The following is a 15,331-nucleotide window of genomic DNA, read 5'->3' as shown; positions in this document are numbered from 1 at the left end:
ATCCTGAAACTGTATGATCTCACCCAATAAGTTTTTTTTCAGACTCCTAGACTTCCTCAATCATCTTCTTAATAATGATCTATGTCTCACAGATAATTGACTGAAATGACATGTTTAAAAGCATCAAACTAGACCTTTTATTTGGCTGTGAAACAGCTAGGAATGGTTATATCTGGTTTCCCCATAATGGGCCCAAAAGGTTAAATGCCTTGTCCAGAATCACGCAATAAATTAGTGGTAAAGTTAAGCGTAAGAGAATCTAGTGCTGTTTCCCAGTCTTTTGCTTCTCAGCAGCAGACATAACTATCTCTCCATCTCAGGAAAAATTGTACGGTCCAAGATGAAGATGGTTTGCTCATTACTTAGAATTGTGCCCTTGACCTCTTCAGTTCTCTTGTCTTTTGGCCTTGTGCAAGGTCAGAATTGCACACAGTACAAGGAGAGATAGTGGTCACACGATAAGCATCTAGTCTTGGCTTTTTTATTATTATTAATTTTATTATTTTCCAGAAGATAGACTTTCCAGATATAGAAATTCGCCTTATGACTTCGACTCAGAAGTTCACAGTTCAGAGCTATTTACTGAAATAAGCCTGCGGTGCTCCATCACATTTCAGTTTAATAGTGGAGAGCCTCTTCCAGAATTTTGCTTTGCTGGTCTTTTACCTTATAAGACATATAAAAAATTGTGTTTGTTGCATCTCCTTGAAACAAATAGCAATAATTAATGTTTATACAGCACTTTCTGCTTTCTAAGCACTGCACAAACACTAACTAATTACTTTCGGTTTAGTGTAAATTAATGTAATCTGACTCTGCTTTACAATCTATTTGCATCTTTTGTTGACTGAGAGCTAGTTCAATTACTTCTAATCTTTAGTCTAACTAGTCATTAAAGATTTGGCTAAAAAGAGCCATTTACATCTTCAGTTACCTTCTTCACTCCCCAGTTCCTTTCATTTTCCTTTTCTTTTTAATTCTGCACTGTCTTTTTGCTGAATATTCCTCCAGCTGGATTCCAATGCATGGTAGCAAAGCTCTCCTTCAGCAGACCAGTGAATCTTTCCACTCCTTTTGTTAAATGGAGAGGAAAAAACCTTCCTGCTCATTATGAGAATGACTTAATCAGTCATTCTGTTTTGCCACAGAAAATCATATGTAACATATGCCTTCCTGTGGCAAATTGAACAACTTATCGCATAGTCACTAAATCAGTGATCGTGGTACCAATAATCTGAAATCCAGTTTCTATTTTGGGCTTGGATAAATCACTTATGATCTTACCTAACATTTTATGCACTGGAAGATATGAAAAATATTTGGCTTTCCTGAATATTGACGGAGTAAATGAACTCCAGTGAATAGTTTCATGAAGTGCAAACATGAGCTGGGGACTGTTCATCTTTAACACTGACTTCTTGCATGACCATGGTCAGGTCATCTCCCTTCTGCCTGGAATATGGGAAAGATGCACCTCCTTGAAGGGCTAAATCATCAAGAAAACACAATCATACAGCATCATAATTGAATTAAGAACTTTACAGTTTGACTATTTCAACCAGATTTGGACCCCTACTGCCAAACTATTCAACCTAAGTTCTCTTTGTAGCCTAATGGAGAGCCATAGTCTCTTCCAGGTAAAATTATCTATGCTTATAATAGATGTCTAAAATAGATTATTTTTCATTTGTTTTTATAAATCTTGCCCTAGAAATCCTCTTTTTTTTTTTTTTTCTCTTAATTAATTACAAAAATAAGCAAGTGTAAGCTGTTTAGTTTTAGGTATTTTCAGGATAGATGTCTAAATTTAGGTAAGACAAATTTTACTTGTATGGGCATTCTGTTCACATTGCCATGCAGTTTTACAATCAAAGCATAAAATCAGAATGTAAATTTCACCTCCAGATTATTTGCCATGGTGTTAAGAAAGCAAAAAAAATAAAGTAACATGAAAATAAGCCTTGATATTGTTCTGATATATTTGAACGTGCAGAATTTTGCAAGGATAATATGAACACAATATTCTATTGACAACTGTATCACTTATATAGTATATAGTACAATAGTATCACTTATCTTTTCCTTCCTAATCCCCCTCCTTAATGCATTGTGCAGCATTACAGCATTTGTATGTCTGAAAGAGTGCAGAAAGAGTGCATCAAGGTCTAACTTACTGGTTCACATCTTGTATATCGTAGCGCTGAGCGGCAGCCCAGCAATCAGGTGTGAGTCCTCTTGCCAGAGTGTAGGCAGTGTCAAGCAGTGGCAATTTGTAGGGACTTCAGATGGAGCTCTCACTTTGTATCATAAATTGCAACTGCCTAAAATCCCATGGTAGGGATGATACCTCTCCTTGTTATTCCAGTCAAGTAGCCCTTTGTTTCAAGAAAAAAAAAAAAAAAAAAGACACAAAACCACATAGAAATTCACAAATACAAATAGCAATTCTTTTATATACCTAATTTACTATTTTTATCTCTTTATTTTTCTCCCATAGGCATTTTACCTAAGGGAAATATACTGCTACCACATAAGCCTGATGTGCAATTGAAAGTTTAGCTTTAGACACGGTGGGGGTTATACTGATTAATCAATCCCTAGCATCTCTCAATGCTCTCTGATTATCTCACAGAGAAGTCCTGAAATAAGTCCATAGAAAATCAGAAATCAATTCATGGTTCTTTGCTGTCTTTTTGCAGATAATTCATATTTTAATAAACTTAGTTTGAAGTTGGGCTCTTTAGGGGATTTTATCAGAAGAAGAAAACAGTCTTGCTTCTTTCCTTGCTCAAGGAATGTGAGGACAGATTACCCAGTAACTCTGCATCTGTGACAAGAGCAGGGACAATTTCACACATGATACTGTAAGGCAAGGACACGGTGGCCTTGTGGCTAATCCTGCAGGAGGCTTGGATGCTAGTTGCTTGAATCCTGTGACCTGGGCCAGATACTTGATTTTGCCTGCAACTGAGGGAGGCAAAATTTACTTTTCCTCATGCTGTTTGTCACAGAGTTTTACAGATTGTTTGTGTAAGTAGTACAAACAAAAAGGCAGATCAATATATATATATAACTTTTTAGCATACTTTTGAATGTATTCCTCCAAATTCTGTTGAGCCTATGACATAACTGCAGTACTGAAAGGCAGTGCAGGCACAAACTATTATTCTATTTCTTTATATTCACAGTCAAGTTCTTGTCCCTCTCCAAAAAAAAGTAGAATTCAGATAGTGCAAGTTTTACACAATACCTCTCTTTCAGTTATGGCTGTCTCTGTGTAAGCAGCTCAGACACTAGGCTGGATCCAAGGGGTGTAGAAAGATGTGGTCTGAACTCAGTGTTGCATACACGGTGTACACCAGCATGATACTTATACAAAGGGTTACAGATATATGACAGGGTTTACGCTTTATCCACAAACTGTTTTCTTGATCTTAGTTTTTCTGCAGCAAACACTCCTGATAGTGACAATGTGTTTCAAGGCAGGACTAAAGCCTGCAGAGGTGACTGCAGGGAAGAAAGGCAAACATGCTTTCTTTCCAACGAGTCCCATTCCTCATTCAGTTCTCTGCCATGAAAGCAGAAATTAGTGATAATAATGATAAATAAGGTAAGTTTGAAAGTGGATATGAGTTCAAAGCCTTGCTTTTATGGAAAGGGTTGTGGGTTCATCAGTATCCTCGTAGAAGAGACAAGACCTGTACACATCAGACAGAGAGTTTAAAGGAGAAAAAAGAAAGTGCTTTTTCACACAGCACATAATTACATTATGGGACTGTTCACAGGATGTTGCAAAGGCCACAAGTGTTTGAGTGTCAAATGGGATTAGACAAATCTGCAGAGGATGGGTCAACGAAAGACTGACAAACCCAGTGGTCCAACTAAGAAATTTGTTGATCATTAGAGTACTGCAAGTGTATCAAGAGGAAGGAACAAGCTTATTGTTTAAAGCACTGCTTGTAACCACTTTCTGCTTTTTCAAAGCACCTGCCACTGGGAGACAGGATATAGCTTTTGATAGTCCTTTTGTCTGACCCAGTTTAATCATGCTCCCATGAACTGTGTTCTTCACAGGACGGTCAAATCTGACACATGACTTAATAAGCATGGAGTTAAGTATAGTCAGACATTTGATTAGTTAATGCATAGTCCTTCAAGAAATGTTAATGTGTAAAGATAATTCAGTTGTCCTCTGATACCAAGATGACTAGTTCTGCTTTGAGCATCTATATATGCAGAAAAAGAGCTTTTAATTCTCCTTTATATTCTCTCCAGAACCTTATAGAAATGTGTGCATTATCTTTGGTTGAGTAGAGCTCATTTAGGGGTAATACAGAAGTGTAGTTTCCTTATTCAGTTTACTTGGTAGAGAGGGATGCAGAAGAAAATATGTCTAATTATTGGTATTGTCGTAACAAATGGTGGGAAAAGAGGTTGGATGTCCTGATGTTCTTGCTACATTCTATTATGGGTCGCCATCTTATAATGTAAGTTTCTTGTTGGCCATAGAAAACACTAGGAATTATCATAGAATCATAAAATGGATTGGGTTGGAAGGGATCTTAAAGCCCATCTAACCCTGGGCAGAGTTGCCACTCATCAAATCAGGCTGCCCAGGGCCCAGTCCCACCTGCCCTTTGAGCACCTCCAAGGATGGGGCACCCACAGCTCTCTGGGTAGCGATTCCAGGGCCTCACCACTCTGAGTAAAGTATTTCCTCTCAACATCTCTAAATCTCTTCTCTTTTAGTTTTAAACCATTCTCTCTTGTCCTATCACCATCAGTCCATGCAAAAAGTCCTTCTTCCTCCAATTTATAAGTTCCCTTCGAGTACTGGAAGGGAACTTAGAGGTCTTCCCTAAGTTCCCTTCTCTTCTTTGGGAATTAGATACAAAGTTTTCCCAAAACAAGAAGTCTTTTCACCACGCTGAATGATTTTTCTACCAGTTTTTTCTTGTTCTCTACAGGATGTCTCAAGATTTTTAAAACGCATTCTGCTGCTTTTCAGGAAAAAAAAAAACAACTTAGACTATTTTTCCTCTCTAGTGAAAAAAGCAAATTTTCTCCCAAGCAGATTCTGAAAAGCTCTGCCTAGTGCCTTCATCTGGGATGTGTGAGACACATTCCAGATTTTTTCCTGCCTAATTCAGATTAAAGACTTAAATCTCCTGTATCACGGGTAATAGCCCAAATCTTCACCTGGTGGTTGGTAGAGGAAGGAGTGCAGTGCACTTTAGTGAGATTCATTCAGTGACTGCCTGGAATGGAGATGTCACATCTGCATTTGATGCCACCATCTCTTCCTCTCTCTGACACTCACTAGCATGCAGGCTGATTCCACTCAGCTTGTGGATTCCTGGCACCCTGCACACCCAGTGCTTGAGACTGACATTGTGAATGACTGAAAATGTGAAGCTTGAACTTGAATCAGACTACACTGTCAAGCTGGTTCTTCTGGTATTCATTATTTAAATAGAATCATAGAATGGCCTGGGTTTAAAAGGACCACAATGATCATTTAGTTTCAACCCCCCTGCTATGTGCAGGGTCGCCAGCCACAAGACCAGGCTGCCCAGAGCCACATCCAGCCTGGCCTTGAATGCCTCCAGGGATGGGGCATCCACAACCTCTCTGAGCAAAGAGCTGCATGTATTATCTATTAAATTGAGATTTTGAAGAAACCTTTGTCCAAGAATGGCTTACTAGACTAATAAATGCAATTTCAATGTAAAAATAAGACTGTTTTCCAAGTAATTTCCATTTTGGGGGAAGCCAAAGTAGGATTTTGATGACAACAGCAGCACACTGCTCACAGTAATCAAAATATATTCGAAAATTTTTTAATTTCTGGCCCCAAAATCTTGCCCTCTCACAAATTAAAAGCTGCAACTCAAGAGGGGAGACCTATAGGTTTGCAAAACTGAAATAATTAGGGTAAATTGCATTCCAGCCTGCTTCATGCTTTCCCACAATACCTCAAATCTCCACTACTGTTTCAAGCTTTTCTGGACCTCCAGCTCATTGCAGTTTTAGATTTATTTATGGAAAGGTCACAAACCACATCTTTTGGACAGGATATTACCAATTGCCAAGCAAGTCCCATACCAGCAGAAGAAAGGCTCAGTGGTTTTGTCCAGAAAAGAGAGGTTTTGTTACTTTCTTCAAGTTGGGTTCTAGCCAAGGAGAGTTAACTTCTCATTATTCTCTCTTGTGCCTGCTTCTTTCCATGGTCTTTGCCAAAAATGTGAAAGGATGTTATACCTACAGGTTAATTTATTTCCTACAAGGACTCCCTGGGATTCAAACCTTTATTATAAATCTGAAGATTAAAGTTTAATAAAAAACACAGGAATCTTTTATGCAACAGAAGAATCTCCCTGAATCCTGGTAAATAATATAACACTGTTTAAGCCATGGTTGTATATTTGCTAAGATCAGATCATTGCAGACCACAATCACCTTGCAATAAGAATTCAATTTGAATTACTCTTAAATAGATGACTAAATGTCTGCTGAAAACATAAGAGCATTCAACACTACACTCATGCCTGGTCTGTGCTTCAGACCAGCTATGGAATATCACAGAAGTTTTCAGACAAATGGAAATGGCCAGAAAAGATTTCCCAGGTTCACTATTTTGCATTCATGAGATAAGAACACGGAACCTGGTACCAGGTGGTGTTAGCATCCTCACCAAAGTGCAATGGGAACTGTCACAAAGGACTGAGTTGTTTCATCTAGGATGGCAAATACCAAATGATAACAGTGTAGGACGTTAGTAACTACAGCCATAGAGTCACTTATGAATCTGAATGCCTGACATATCCAGTTGAAGTTTAGGATCTTGGATTGAAGCTAACTTCCCAAATAGCATGACTGTTGGATCCCACTTTCTCTTGCTGTTTTGGGGAAGACTAATGCGTAAATGGGTGAAAAGCTCTCTCTCTTCTGCCTCTGAGTGGTGTTTTCGTCACTCACCATGGGATTTCACTGGTCAGACATAGCTGTAGGTGTGTATATTTCACAGCTTTTCTGACTGAAGGGCACTATCCAAACATGAAAGAGCATGTTGTTAATAATACCTGAAGTTCATGCAACTCTTTTCACACAAAGATATCAGACATGGATTGGCAGAGACTTTTTGAATTAAGTATTCTGAAGTGCTCGTGTGACTTGTTTCTCAAAAAATCTAAGGCTCAGTATCAGAGTCTGCTTGGGAGATCAAAAGTCTTCTCTTGTTCTGTTGCTTTCTTCTTATACCACCTTAAGCAAGTTACTCTGCCTTCCTATGTCTCATTCATTCCTCTGTAAAATGAAGAAAAGGACTCTTGCTTGCTACTTACCAGCATTAGGTCTTAGTTAACAATTTAAAAATAAAATCTATCTTTCTGCTCAGCTTTCTGTGGCTCTATTCATCCTACAAAGGGCAGCAGCAATAAAAGATTAGGGAAAAATTGCCCAAAGCAGTGGAATGAGAAGAATCTATTTTAGAAAGAAAAAAAGCACGTCCTGCCAGGTTAGTTGATGCCATTTTAGCATAAACAGTTTTGAAGGAGAAAACTTTGCTTCCCATAGCACAAAGGTGGACTGAATCAACCCACCAGCATTCATGCTTACGTCTTCATGGAGAAAAGATATTTCACTCTTCCAGCTTTCTCATCGCTCTGTTGCCATAACTATATAGGAGACACATAAAACTATCTCTACCATTTAAACACGTTCATTTTGACAGAAAATTGGATGATATGACATGCTGCCTTCTAGAACAGGTGCTGTCTATCACCTTGCTGCTAATCTCTGTGATTAGTGACCTGCAATGTAAGTCAGCTATCAAAGACCACCTGTCCCTTTTGCTGTAAGCGCCTCCTAGCATATCACTTTGTGGTGTCACACTCTCTTGTCTGGTTTTTTGATTGATGGAAGTTTGTCTTTTGAGCGGTGACTCAGAAAATAAATCATTCCCCTCTCCATTCACTGAGTGCGATTCTGCAGCACAAAGCTGGTGTGGTTAATCAAAGCTCCAAAGAGCAACAAAAAGCAACGGAACCGAGAATGAGGAGGATAGATATAAAGGATAAAACATAGTAAAAAGGATTATTTGGGAGCCAACCAGAGCAAAAGAAAAATAAAAACAGCTGCAAATAAGCAGTGCACTTACTGCACCAGACTAGAAAGTCAGGTTTTTTTTGTTCCGTTTCTTGACAAGTATTCAAGGATATGAGAAGAGCCTCACATCTCTGAAAAATGTAACTATGTTGAGGAGTTTGATGCCACACATTTTAGCCTGTTTGTAACCCTTACTGGGGTCAGTGGGATTTTCTGAGTTGAGTAAGTAAAGCCAGAGGGATGCTTCTGCTGTGAATTGTGTTCCAAATCAGCTTGTGGTCCAGCTGGCATTGTACACTCAGTGGGTTGTCAGAAATAAGAATGGCTATTGTCATTAATTGTCTTGGAGGGGAAAAAAAAAGGTGAAATTTGATATGTTATGCAAACAGCGGGATGATGAAAGAATCAAACGGAGACGGAAACATCGCATCGCAGAACAAGAAAGTATTTTCTGAGTGGAAATAGCTCAGAGCAAAAGGATTTTGAGCTTTATAGAAGGATCAGGACTGGAGGAATGGAAAGGATGGTATTAGAAGCCTTAAATATTTTTTTTTTTTTATATCAGTCCAGCACATTTATGGAAAACTTTAAAATTATGAGGAGCAATAGTGAGCTAGAGGCAGAAAGAAACTGGTGGTTGAGTATGTAACTGAAACAAGTGTGAGTCTTTCTATTCACTGTGAGCCAGACAAGACAGAAAAAATGTGAAGTGTTGATGGCATGGATGAAACCATAGCAGTAGTGAAATCAAGACACAAGGAGTAGCAGATAAAAAATAATAATCAATCAGAGAGACAAGTTCCCCATCACAAGTCCACTGATGGTGAAATTTGGCCATAAAAAGGAGACAACGAGGATTACATGTCCATGGAGAGAAGCTGGAAACTTACTTAAGTCAGTTAAATGCAACAGTTCCTCCTTAAAAAAGAAAAGAAGAGGAAAAAAAAAAAAGCAACTTCATTGTGTGTTTTGGGGGTGACATTTCCTGTTTGAAAAGCACCTCCTTACAAGCAACCAGAGGGAGAGAAAGAAAGGGCTGAGGAGAGTTAAATTTATAAAGACATGAATGAATTGGGAATTGATGCACTGCTATAGAGGAATGTGTATATGAATGGTGCAAATTTACAGGGCTATTTTTGATGAACTGTAGGAGGAATTTCAGTTTTTCACCTTTCTTTACAAAAAGAAAAACCTTCATCTGGTGGGAATTCAGTCAATTTCCTGATGTTTTTTTGGCCATTTCCTAAGTTGCAAGGTTACTAATGGTAATTACAGACCCTGTTTGTACCTTGTGGCTCTAGCTGTGCAGAAAGGTTTTTTGGCATGTGTGCCTCTTCCACCAGAGGGTTTGTAAATGACTGACCCTTGGTAGGAATTACTGCAACCCCATGAGCAGATAGAAGTCCCCTTCTCTAATTTTGTTCTTGTAGAATACAGTAACCACATTTCTCACTCAAGTTTTGTTTCCCCAGTCCCATGATAATAAACCACAATTCCAGAGCTCTCTTACAACAGCATTCTGTTTTAAGATGTTTTATTGAAAGGTATAGCAAACCAGTTCCTTTTGAGAATTTTACACAAACAGAGGCGACATAAAGGAGATAAACCAATTCAATAACAACTGAAAAAACAAAAAAGCACAATTTTTCAAACAAAATAAAACCTTTGGTTTTTTTTTTGTTTTGTTTTTGTTTTTTGGTTTTTTTTTTTTTTAGAGGAGGAAGACAGTGCACTGAAAAGCAATCAGATGCTTGATTCTTTTTATGATTCTGCAGTGTGAAGGTGTCAGTAAGTTTGATTCAAGACAGCAGAATGACTGACTACCTATATTAGGTAGACCTCTTAAACACTATTACTGTATTAAGCAGCTCCTTATAGAAGATCTTTCCTTCTTCATCCAGGGCATAGTTTTGGCAACTCTCAGGCCCTTATTCTGCAAAACGTTTAACATGTATAAATTTTGGCCACTGAGCAGTCCCATTTGCATTTAATGCACTGAATGTATGTAGCTCATGACTGAAAATAAATCAATGAGCTTGATGGGTTTAAACACATGTTCACAATCAAATGGGTGCTCAAAAGCTCTGCAGATGACTTAAGTAAAGCTCATTTATGACATACGCTCCCAGTTCTTCCATTTGTGTTCAGTAGTTCCTATGTGTTTTGCTGACAAATGGGATGTGCAGAGTTGGTCTGCTGCCGTCACTGGAATACAGTGGGATAGAATTCAGTGGATCTTTTTAAAGTAGCATCTTAATTTCTGGGAAGAATGCCACGGGATCTGTAAGAGTCCTTGGAATTTGGTTCTGTCATTGAAGAGTTCCTTTTGGAGGTTAAAGGGCCAAACCCAAGTGAGCACTGTTGGCAAAGACAGAACTGCAGAAATAGGAAGCAGGAATCTCTTTTTCTCAGCACAACTGGAGGTGTATCTCACAGCCATCCTGCAGTCCTCACATCGTAGAACCACAGAATGACAGAGTGTTAAAGGCTGGAGGCACCTCAGAGTCCCAGCCCAGACACTGGAAGCAGGGTGCCCAGCACCACGTCCAGGGCTTCAGGAGCTCCCCCAGGAGCAGCCCCCAGCCCCTCTCTGCTCACTGCACACAGCAGTGCAGCCTGGTGACCTGAGGGACCTCCTGGCACAGCCTGGAGCTTCTGGGCAGCACCGAGCAGAGCATGGATTTGTGGCCATGAGTGGGATTCTCCCCAAGCCTCCTTTCCTCCAAGCCGAACAGCCCCAGCTCTTTCAGCAGCAGAGCAGCTCCAGGCCCTTCAGCATCCCAGTGGCCCTGCGCAGGGTTCTCACCAGTGTGCCCAGGGCGCCTTTGGGCGCTGGGGTCCCAGAACTGGAGCTGGCCCTCCAGACGTGGCCTCACCAGTGCTGAGGGAAGAGATTCCCTCCTGCGTTCTCTCATCACCTTGAAAATACGTTTAGTTATATTTGTTCCAGACGGCTCAGCAAGTGAGAAATTCATAATAAAATGCTGCCTTCAAGCCCCTGCATTACTTTTATGAATTGTAGGGTATCAGAAACTGTGCTCGGGGTCTTCCATTCCTCATAGAATCATATAGCCTGGAGAGCCACAAATGCTGTGTTACACCACATCCCTCTAAAACAACCTGTAAAATCCACAGCACTTCTCACCTTTACTATTGCGCTGTAGCTGTGTTGAGGTGCAGCACAAATCCGTGCTGTAGCACATTCAGGATTTAGCCTTCCAAGGGAGACATGCCAACAGAATGCGATTCATTCCTTGCCAATGTATTCCATATTTATTTGATATGAAAAAAAAAAAAAAAGAGGACTGATAGGTGTTTTGCGTTCTTTTTCTTCTCTGTTTTTAAGTGCTGTAACAAAAAAAAAAAAAACAAAAAACAAAAAACAAAAAAACACATCCCGATGTGGCATTCAGAGACACAGCTCATGTTGTTTCGCAGTCAAGACAGACCAGCTCCCAAGAAACAGCCTGTAATTGCAGATTTTTGTGTTTGGTTTGTGGGTTTTTGCTGTATTTTTCTCATAAACAAGTTAAGATATTCAAGAACGTATTTTACCATCTTGCTGCAAGTCATTGACTTTTTTTTTCAGTGCTTTGTTTCATTTGAAAAACTTGTTGTGAAAAGACAACGTATAAATTACTTTGACAAAAATACTTTTAATACATGGTTTATTTCTGATATCAATTTTCTCTGTGTGCAGATGTGAGCATGCATGTCAGTGCATATACACACTGGTTTCCCACAGGCATAAATCCCTGGCCATGCTGTTACATGAAGGAGAGCACTATCATTTATTTGCACTTTTTCAATTCTGCTAAGTTCTAATATATTTCTAGCTGGGTTAAGAAGAGCCCTCTGAATACGAAGACGTTTTCATCTGACTACAATCCATATGTCACTCCTTCAGTTCTTCGTTCATCTTTCACCCCTCTGTCTCTGCTCACAGGTTTTCTTTCACTGTCTCTCATTCTTTTTAGTTCATTCCTTCTAAACTCATGAGTTACCAAAGCACTTAAAAGCACAGTGTAGCATTTCCCATTATTCCGTGTGCCCAAATAGAGACATTTCAGCATGGCCTTATTTCCCAGAGATTACATGACTGATGTACATAAAATGTGCCTCCAGGAGGTGTCTGAATCACTTCCTGTGGAAATAAGACTCAGAAAATCACACTCAGTTTGAAATCCCCAAGTGTGAGCCCAGTTCAGACAGATGCAGGTTTCTGTGTGCATGTGACCCGTTCACTGTTGTGATTAGCAAAGTTCTGAGTAACACATAATTGAGACTTTCTCCCCATCAGTAATTATTGTAGGAGGGCTTTCCTGCAGTTCATTAAGTAACCTCTCTTTTGCTCAGTGCAAGAATTTATGAAAGGCAAATTAGCCTTCTGGTGCCCAAAGGCAGAAGCCTAAACCCTATTTCTTTAATTTTCTCTTTCAGATTATTCCATTCTGAACGCTACACGGGCATCATTATTTTAATGTTGAATACTCAGACAAGAGTGCCATGGATGTAAAAGAAAGGAAACCGTATCGATCTCTGACTCGGCGCCGCGACACGGAGCGCCGCTACACCAGCTCTTCAGCCGAGAGTGAGGACAGCAAGGCTCCTCAGAAGTCCTATAGCTCCAGTGAGACCCTGAAGGCTTATGATCAAGACTCCAGGTTGACCTACAGCAATCGGGTCAAAGACATGGTGCACCAGGAGGCCGACGAATTCTGCCGAGCAGGTGAGCATATCTGAGCAGGTACTGCTGTAAGCAGTTGTGTTAACCAACTCAGTGTTGAGAGCTGAGGCTGGATAGGGGCTACCTATGAAGGACTATGAGATTAACGAAATAAAACAAGCAAGGAACAATGTTGATGTTTTACACAGACGTGAAATTTATGCAAACTGATGTCAGTAAGTGGGATACCTCAAGCCTGTGCTCATTACCATTTACTAAAAGGCATTCTCTAATTATAAATGTTGGAATACAGGGAATAGTTTATCCTGAATTCTAGAAGTGTTACATGTGTTGTGTGCATCTGTAACAGCCCTTTGACACTTCCTGCAGTTAAACCAGACACAGTAGGTGCACTCTGCACAGTCAGTCTCCATGTGTCCTGTTATTGCATTGAAAATCTTCTGAATTCCTGGGCAACATGCTTCAGGTGCCCCTGCTTCAGCAAGTGATGAATGACCTTCAAAGGTTCCTTCCAACCTGAACCTTTCAGTGATTCTGAAGTCCCTGCCTTCTCAGGGGTCCTTTGAACTATGCAATGTACCTACTCTGTCATGAAGGAAATCAACACGCATTTCAATACAGAAGACAACCAAAGGAGAGTACCATTTTCACACCATTCATCTGGCTGCAGCAAAACTAAGAAGCCTGGAAGAAGTGGGTCAACTGAACTGCAGATGGGCTAAACTATCCTTGGCATTGCACATGGCCTTCAGGCAGCAGGTTTCAGACAGGGACAGATTCCAGTATTGGAGGAGTGATAAAGAGACATTTTTAAGACACTTTTAAGACTTTTAGGATCCCGTTTAGTGAACATAGGTCACAGAAGTTGTGACGATTTGAAGGTACATGAGTCCACATGGGCTCCAGAGTCCTAATAAAGATTCCAGATATTTCCCTTTTATTGCTAGCCTTGAGTCAGCACAGTTACATTCTTTCTGCTGTTGTTGCTTACATGAGGTAGATTTCTGGCCACTCCTGTAGTCTTATCCTCATTTTTCTGTAGAGACATGTGTAACTTAGTTCAGAAACCAAGCAGGGTTTCACGTAAATTATTTTTAGAAGTCCATCGAGAAAACATAAAAATGGCAAAGTAAAATGGAAGAGGCAGCATTCCAGACAATGAACATAAAAAAGCTGACTCTGACTGCTCTGAGCTCACCCACTGCAGTTTGGAGAAGTTGATTCCCCAAAGGGATTGCATACAACTGCACTAGTTTGACTTGAGGGCTGCTTAATTTCACTCTTCTCAGTACCATGTAGTTGTGGTTTGGGTGCAACACACATCTTTAAGGCATTCACAAGCAAAATGACTTACATAAGTCTCTTTTGCCACCTACTATTTGTGTTTCCTGAAAGTTGCAGCAAGCAACAATTAACAAAAGGGGCAGTAGGTGTTTTCAGAAAAAGTTTGCAATCATAAAAGGATTTTCCTTCTTAGCAACTCTGAAGTATTTCATCCTTTCTAAGGAATCTAAGAGGTTCCAAAGAAAAGGAAACCTTTTAGGTCACTGAGTTTGCTCACTTCATGCACTATATTCACTATGCAGGAGAGATGTGAATTAGTGTAGGTCAACGGTTTTCAACCTAAGGGTCTGAGGCCATGAAGGTCTATGGACTTCTCCTAAGAAGTCCAGAAAAGATAAAGAAAATCCTGTCTGTTGACAGGGGGTATAAACTTGTTATACAGAAGCTCATACTTTCCTAGAAAAATTTTGAAGAATACTGAAGTGACTTAAAAACCTATGGTCTAAGTATCTGAAATTGATTGAAAAGTTAAGATTAACCATGTCAGGGTCTGGTTCTACTTCTGATATATCACCCATGTGTTTTTAATTTTATAACTTTTTCCTATTTTATCCAGAGTGTTCTAAAGCTGCCCTGAAGAATGATAACAATTACTCTGGACTTTCTATGCCAAATTTTCTACTGGCATAAAGTCATGAATGGACCCCATTTAATGGTGCTGCTTGGGCTAATGACAACTGAAACCAAGACTTATTAGCTTGCACGACATCAACAAGGCAAAGTGAATTTCTCTCCTGAGCTGGTTTGGAAGGCAGAGGAGGGAAACATTTCAAATTGACCAAATAAATTCAGTAAATAAACAAGTCAGCATTTAAATGGTTATAGCTAGAGTGTGTGTGCCAGCAAACGTGCAAGTCAGCATAAGAAAAAATAGACCAGATCTGAATTAAAAAGTCTCAGATATTTATTATCTTCCTTTTATTGACTTGAGTTCTTCCAGCTTAAAAGGCAACAGTGAGCATAGAATATGAAAATCAATGCATCTCCTGCTGTTTATTGCAAATAAATTTGATTTTCAGTTAATTGTAGCAGTCATTTTTCATAATTTATGAGCTGTTGTTACTGGAGAGTATCAATCATGCTGCATGTTGATGTGTCAGATGATGTTGAATGTGGCCCCTTGCAAAGGAAGGTGGAGTTCACAGCTGGGGACTCAAACTTGCAAGGAAAACCAAAAGATGATCTCCAGTACCG

The 15,331-nt window shown here is 39.7% G+C and overlaps 1 protein-coding gene across 1 annotated transcript in view; it reads left to right on the top strand.

The window, feature by feature from the left end:
• Positions 1-15,331, top strand: part of TENM4 (teneurin transmembrane protein 4) — a 593,945-nt gene that overhangs the window by 240,116 nt on the left and 338,498 nt on the right. Inside the window, exon 4 of the mRNA XM_042862497.1 lies at positions 12,547-12,835. Within this exon, the coding sequence (XP_042718431.1) occupies positions 12,613-12,835 (223 nt within the window). The 5' untranslated portion in view covers positions 12,547-12,612. The remainder of the gene's footprint in view (positions 1-12,546; positions 12,836-15,331) is intronic.

Source organism: Lagopus leucura, unplaced genomic scaffold, assembly GCF_019238085.1.
Source record: "Lagopus leucura isolate 7727_CA_CO unplaced genomic scaffold, USGS_WTPT01 Super-Scaffold_702, whole genome shotgun sequence".
Lineage (NCBI taxonomy): Eukaryota > Metazoa > Chordata > Aves > Galliformes > Phasianidae > Lagopus > Lagopus leucura.
The sequence above is the reverse complement of the archived record's forward strand: the minus strand, read 5'-3'. Positions and strand labels throughout refer to the sequence as shown.